This window comes from Phyllostomus discolor, chromosome 7, assembly GCF_004126475.2.
Source record: "Phyllostomus discolor isolate MPI-MPIP mPhyDis1 chromosome 7, mPhyDis1.pri.v3, whole genome shotgun sequence".
In the NCBI taxonomy this organism is placed as follows: domain Eukaryota; kingdom Metazoa; phylum Chordata; class Mammalia; order Chiroptera; family Phyllostomidae; genus Phyllostomus; species Phyllostomus discolor.
Genome location: NC_040909.2, coordinates 95,857,019 through 95,863,876, shown reverse-complemented (window position 1 = coordinate 95,863,876; position 6,858 = coordinate 95,857,019). Strand labels below are relative to the sequence as shown.

Here is a 6,858-nt window from a genome sequence, read left to right as displayed (position 1 = left end):
ATCTTCCTTAGATGTAATGGTACTTACATCTCTGTTTAATATATTGCCTTTATTATCATTAATTATTTATCCTCCTCCCCCTGCCACCAAGAGAACTGTGCATTCCTTGAAGGCAGAAAAAAAGGTTTGATTCATTTTGGGGTCTCTTAGAGTGCCTACTACAGAGCACTGCATATGAAGGGACGTCATTCATTGTGGTTGAAGTTCAGATTTATAGTCTGGTTAGACGTCATTTGACATGCATGTGTTAGTTCTATCCTTGAGGTTTTTCCAGAGCATTAGGTGCACACAAGAAAGAAATGCTTGTTTAAGACAGTTCTAGGGCCAAACCTTGCCACTACAATAAGAAAGCTTGGTAAGATAGCAAACGGATGAGAGAAGATTGGGAAGAGAGGGTTGTGTAGGTACTGGGTGCTGGACGCAATCTCATCTTTGTTCCTTTGACATCTAGATAGGCTTGTCCCCTTTAGGTATTTCTATTTATACTCTCAGTATCAAATACTAATTAGCTATATAGGTCTTAGTTATAATGAGTTGTGCTACTATGTTGTTTGACCTCCATTATGCAAATAATAACAATGAATAATATAAAGTTAATTTAAAGAATCAAATATGGTATTAGGTTAAGATGCATTAAAATTATATAGAAGGATATGTGGAGTACTTATGTTCAAATATAGAGCATGAGTATTTTTAGATTCTTAGATATTAGATTTAGGTGTTCTTGTTCTATTTTGTAAATCAAAGGATTGCCCTATATCTTTGATCTGTGTGTTTAGGTTTTATGGTGGCAGATACCTTATAATAACTAGAAATAGAAATTCCATCTTTAGTGATAATATAGTACAGAAACCAGAGAAGGTCTTAAGGTGCTGTTAATTAGCAGAAATCTGAAGCACACAGTCTCAAAGCAATTAAGGCTGTTAATTGAATATTTGGATGCACTGCGGAATGGCTCATATGTTTCAGACAGGGTACCCTAGGCTTGAGAAGAGTGATATTATACACATGATGTTGAAGAATTCAGAAAGAATATGAATAAACATGTTTGTCTAGTGGCTAACTGCATTTATGAACAGTGATTCATTATTGGCTATATGCAAAATTATCTGTTAGCTGAAAAATGGAATATTAACAATTCAGTCTTTCAGCCTGTCTGCTGTAAATGTGGTACACCATTTACCCATGGCAAATGAGGTTTTTTTACCATGGTGATTTTGCTGTCCTCTGGTTTGGTAAACATCTCTGTAATCCAGGAGATGCTTTAAATGTAATTAGTGGTCACACAATGGCTACGATGCAGCATCTTTGTCCATATGGGGGCAGAGAGAAGCGAACACTGATGGTGGGCTCTGGGTGGCAAAAGGGTTTTACCGTGGAGCCCCCAGAGGGTCCCTTAGCTGTGGCACACGATCAATGCATGAACATATTTTTAAAAGAAAGTTTATAAAACTTCCAAGATTCTGAAGAAGTTTTCATGAAAGGAGAAAGAAATGAGATATTCCTTTTAGAAGAACTTCAGAGGAAAGTAGTTAACATTTGGAGTAGTGTTTCTTGTTTTTAATAGCTATAGCTTCAGGATAGACTTTTGCTTCTGTCCAACTCAGGCTCACCAATGTGCAGAGGAGAGAGCCTATTCACAAAAGAATGTCCACAAGGTAGTGAGTGAGGAATGAATCTAGTTTCTCTCAGACTGAATCGTGGACTTTCTGGTGTTGTGTTAAGGAGAAAGAAATTATTCGAGTTACATGAAATCACAGGTTATCCTGCAAGCTCATGTTGACCAATAGTTTTCACCCATTTTTGGGAACATTCTAGAAAGTGGCAGATTGATTGAATTTTTCCTCCTTTCAGTCCCAATCCATTTTCTGGAGAAATTTCCAATGGCCTATGAAGTGGATTTTTTAAAAAAGAGGAGGGCTGAGCAGGCAGTGGACGACAGAACCCCAAATGCCCAAAGTGGGCATCTCTGGCCTTACATGAGGAATGAAGCACCTTAAGGGTGGTGTGATTTAGGAAACCACTGTTCAAACTGCTAGCAGACATTTTAGTGAGTGCACAGAGCACATAAAAACAAATTTACTGAAGGTCCAAATCTGTGCTGATTATATACAGATCCCTTCTAACAGCACGTTCTAAAACTGTGGTGTTAATCTGCTCAGGGGTTATGGACTAAAGCTTTCAAAGGCGTCGGAACAGAGGGCTGAACTCACTGACAGTGGACTGGGAAGCATACTTACAAGGTAACAACTCCACCTCCTTGGATCAGGAAAGTTCCTGTTTCTTACGCAATGTGTGCACTTCATTATTTACACGATTTCATTAGGCGGTCAGGAGGTGTGTACACTGCTAACTGCCTCTGCAGCGGGCACCCCAGGGTCTGAAATGGAAAACAAATGCTCTTTATTACCTTTCACTACTCCTGCCTTTGAAATATTTTTCTTTAATGGAAAAATGTCCTTAAATTATATTTACCTCTCTTGATTAAAACATTTTTTTTCTTAAATGTTTTTAGGAACTACAGGTTTCTTGGAAGTTTTTCCATACTTGTTTCCACTGTGCTACAAGGGCGAATTAGAAAGTAAATACTGAGAAATAAAGATTCGGAGTGGGGAAACGATCTTTAGTTTGTTATGGGGTCTCGCAGCCCTCTCTTTTCCCCTACCTTAGGCAATCCATCTTTCTTCTCCCCGACCCTCTTTCTCGGTTTTTGGTGTTTCCCGGAGTTAGGATGGACACGAGTGAGAGCAGAAAGGCCCTGGCCTACGCTCTGCACACCGCAGTCCTGAGGACAGACCCTGGGTGAGGAGGACTCACCAGGTTCGGGACACAGGCGCCGGCTGGAGCGAGGGCACCCGGAGCAGGGTGGGGGGCCGACCCAAGGGCTTCCGCGGGTTCTGCGCGGTAGCCCCAGGGCTCTTTCCTGCGCTACCTCCCTGGGTCCCCGGGCTACAGAGCCAAGGGGGCGGATCCTGAAGTGCCGGACACGCCCCAGCCGGGTTTATAATTCGCCTTCTCGCTCTTAGAGCTGCTGCTTCTCCCGTGCTCCGCTCAGACTGGGGACGCGCTCCGCTCGCCGGCCGCCCCAGAACTTGGGACCCTACGCACGCCCGCTTGCGCTCACACTCAAACTCACACACGCAGCCACACCTTCATTGCCTTTCACCGCGCGCGCTTACACCTATTCACGTGCGCTCACACTCGCACACGCTGTCACACTCCCTCGTGCACTCACAGGCGCACTTTCACCCTCTCACACTCACAAGCTCACACCCCAGCTCAGGCCCGCTTACTCTGCAGGGGCGCAGGCACCGTCGGCAACAGCGCTGAGAGGACGCACACGGCTTCTCCATGGCTGATCTGAGCTTCATCGAAGATTCCGTTGCCTTCCCGGAGAAGGAGGAGGATGAGGAGGAAGAGGAAGAGGGTGTGGAGTGGGGCTACGAAGAAGGTAACCCGCCGCATATTGAGGTGGCTGGGTTCCCAGGACGGCGCGTGGGAGGCTGCACGCTGCGTGTGTTTTGCCCCGCGCTGGGTTCTGCGTACTTCTGCTCCTTGGTGCTCCGAGCACCTCTGCGTCCCCTCTTTCCCACGTGGGTTTCTGCCACTTTCCCATTCCCGTGGCCTGTCTCCGGGCAGAAGGCACAGAGGGAGAGCGGGCGGGCCTGCCACCTGCATTCGGGTTGGGGAACCTGGCCTTCCTGCCCGGCAGCTGTTGGCACCTGCCCTCGTCCGGAGGGCGAGCCTTAAAGCTGCAGCCGTGACTGCCTTGCCTCTTGAACAGCTAAGAGCAGCAGCTTCCCCGTTACTCAGCACCTTGAGAAAACTGTGTTAGTGAAACTATTCGTTTCTTGCTTGCTGTGAGGACCCTGGTGCGAGAAAGTATTCTGCCTCTACTCTGTTCCTGAAGGACACGACCACGGCTAATTCTTTCCAGACATGTCCTAAATTTCAGGCTGGATCAGTGGGCTTGGCGAGAAAGGGTTGACTTTTTAAAAAAAGTTTAGGTTCCTGAATTTATCCCTAAAAATGTAGGTCTGTTAAAATAGCCAGCCACTCGTGCTGATGTTGACCACATCTATGAAAAAAATGTAGAATTTATCATTTTAATTATAAAAATACGGGAAGGATATATATGTATGAATATGTAGGTAGGCATGTGTACATGTATATATGTACACTTCAAAATACTGTATTTGCATTTCTAATAAGATGTTTATTCACTAGCATCAGATTTATGGTTTGGAGCTCCCACTAAGCATGTTGAGAGTTACAGGTATTTCCCAAGTACTACACATAATTGAACTGATGAGCAGAGGAAATTTGTGTGGTATTATTTTTTCTAATCACTTAAAGATGACCTAAATTTTTTAGTCATAAATTATTACATTTCTGTGGACAAATACAAGCAGAGTGTTATGTGAACTCAAGGTTTTGTGTGTAGTATTTGATATTATATCATTCAAAATATAAGCCCAAAGATTCACACACATTTACCACTTTTCATCCTACAGAGACAGTAGTCATAACCCACTTAAACGTCAAGGATTAGAAACTGTTTAAACTAGTTTTAACATGTTAAATTTCACTGTAACTTTTTTTAAAACCAATATAAATGTGCTTCATTTTGTCCTTAGGTGTTGAGTGGGGCTTGGTGTTTCCTGACGCTAATGGGGAATACCAGTCTCCCATCAACCTGAACTCCAGAGAAGCTAGATACGACCCCTCACTGCTGGATGTCCGCCTCTCGCCGAATTATGTGGTCTGTCGGGACTGTGAAGTCACCAATGATGGACACACCATTCAGGTTATCCTGAAGTCAAAATCAGGTATGTTAAAAGATGCTTTGCATGCTCTTATAAACTTGAAGTTATCTTTGGAGCTATTAAACTCTTATTTAGCTTTTATGACCTTAAAGGTAGAACTAACATAGCTCCATGGTCAAATACCTTTATGTATTATAAAGTGCACTTCTAGGAATTGTTTTCTGAAACACTTTTGAAAGAGTGAAAGGATGAAATGATGAAGATGTCAGTCTGGTGTTACTCTAACAACCTTAGGTGGGCCACTTACACCTTGTGGAATTTGTGGAAAGGTGTATGCAGGTGTACAAATGTGAATTTTATCCTAAATTGTTGATTAGCTTAAATCATTTAGATAATGATAATTCTTTGTCTTATTGCATTGTAAAACTAAAAATTAAAATTTATTGACATTATCTGGTGTTCCAGAGAGACTTTTTCTTTTCTTTCTTTTTTTTTAATCATTGTTCAAGTACAATTTTCTCCCTTTTACTCCCAATCCAGCCCACAGACTTTTTTCCACTAAGTTAATGACAACTAAGTAATGATTTAAATAACAATCCTCTATTGGTCCTCTAACTAATAGAGAGACTTTAACTAATAGCAATAAAAAATATCCTTTAAACTCAGCAAAAGATTTAAATAGCAAACGAAGCTCTTCCTTCTTATTTATTTTTTAACCCCCCCTTCTCCCCATCTGAACCTATATGAGATGGATCTGAAATGTTTTACGGAAAAGGTGTTAAGCAATTATCAAGGAAATTGGTTTTCAGCTTAAATGTAGTGGAAAGGACAGAAGAATTCTAAAAATTAGCATTAATATTATGCTATTCATGGCGAATAATGACTATTATTTCCCTCTTAGGAAAAGTGTAAAATTAAATGTGTTTAAATAATAGGAAGTGCTTCATAGAGACCAACTGTGCTCAAATTAATTCTGGATCAGTAAGTTTGATATTTTAAAACATGAAATCTGGTTAATTATTAGGCTGGGCAGATATTGATGACCAATTATGGATTTTTTATTCATTGTGAATATCCCTAGCTTTAATTTAGAATCTGTGAGATAGTTGTAGGTTCGTGTAGTCTTCCCTGCTGTTCTGAGGTCAAAGTGTGAGCACCTCCAGAAACAGACTGTAGGCGGTGCGTACTCAGAGAGACAGCTTCAGATGTGAATTTGAATTTAAATCAGACTATTTGAGGTGGAGGAGTTAATCTATGATGGGACGATATGTATTATTAAAAAATGTATAGTAAAATTACTGAATACTGACTTCTGGTCTATAAAAACATTTTAAAGTACTGTGTGTGTGAGTTGACATGCTTCTGTACTTTAGGGAATACAATATTTCTCCATCTACACGATGACAGGCATGATCGAGGCTCAGTGTTGGTTGTACACAAATGGACAAGATGGTTCTCGAGGAGTCATTGAACTGTGTCCTGTAGAGTATTAATGTTGGTATGCTGATGGGAAGTGTTAGAAAACTTTATGGGAATGTAGAAGAATGACTGAGTACAAATACTGTCTATTAAGACAGCGTGTATCCGTCCTGTTCCAAGATCAAATTTACTTGATCTAATTGAAATAAACTTTTTTTTCTGGTAACTCCTCAAACACTTTCCTTGGCTTCCTACTCACCCTCAAAAGAGACTGTGAAGCACTGTCTCGGTCCTTTAACCACAGGTATGTTTTTTCCTCACGTACCTTTGTTTGCCAGTTGGTTCTCCTTCTTCCTCTACCCCTCATCACTGAAAAAGAGCCGTCGGTCTGTCTCTCTGTCCGTCTAGGCCTATTTTGGATACACACGCCCCAGACCCTTTACTCCTATCTTCTCAGAGAGAACTTGTTTCTTCAGATGCCCCATCTCCTTTCTGCCACTATAATAATTTCTTCTTCAGTGTTTCTCCAAACTTAAAATTTCTACATCTGGACAAGTTTATTTATTTTTTTTCTAGGCTATTTAAGCTTCTCAAAGGAATAGTCTACAAGCCCTGAACACCTTGACATTCATTTATTTAATTCAAGTTTTATCTTTATCAAAATAGAATATAA

The 6,858-nt window shown here is 41.2% G+C and overlaps 1 protein-coding gene across 4 annotated transcripts in view; it reads left to right on the top strand.

Annotated features, from left to right (window-relative positions):
- The first annotated feature begins 3,035 nt into the window (after window positions 1-3,035).
- Window positions 3,036-6,858, top strand: part of CA8 (carbonic anhydrase 8) — a 111,969-nt gene continuing 108,146 nt past the window's right edge. For 3 of the 4 annotated variants that reach the window (XR_004904352.1, XM_036031141.1, XM_036031140.1), the window contains exons 1-2: window positions 3,037-3,451; window positions 4,638-4,829. Coding sequence is in view for 3 of the 4 variants with exons in the window: in XM_036031141.1 (XP_035887034.1) it covers window positions 3,352-3,451; window positions 4,638-4,829 (292 nt within the window). In the remaining variant the exon portion in view is untranslated. Of the gene's footprint in view, window positions 3,452-4,637; window positions 4,830-6,858 lie in introns of all 4 variants that reach the window. The other variant, XM_028534030.2, reaches the window with a different exon arrangement.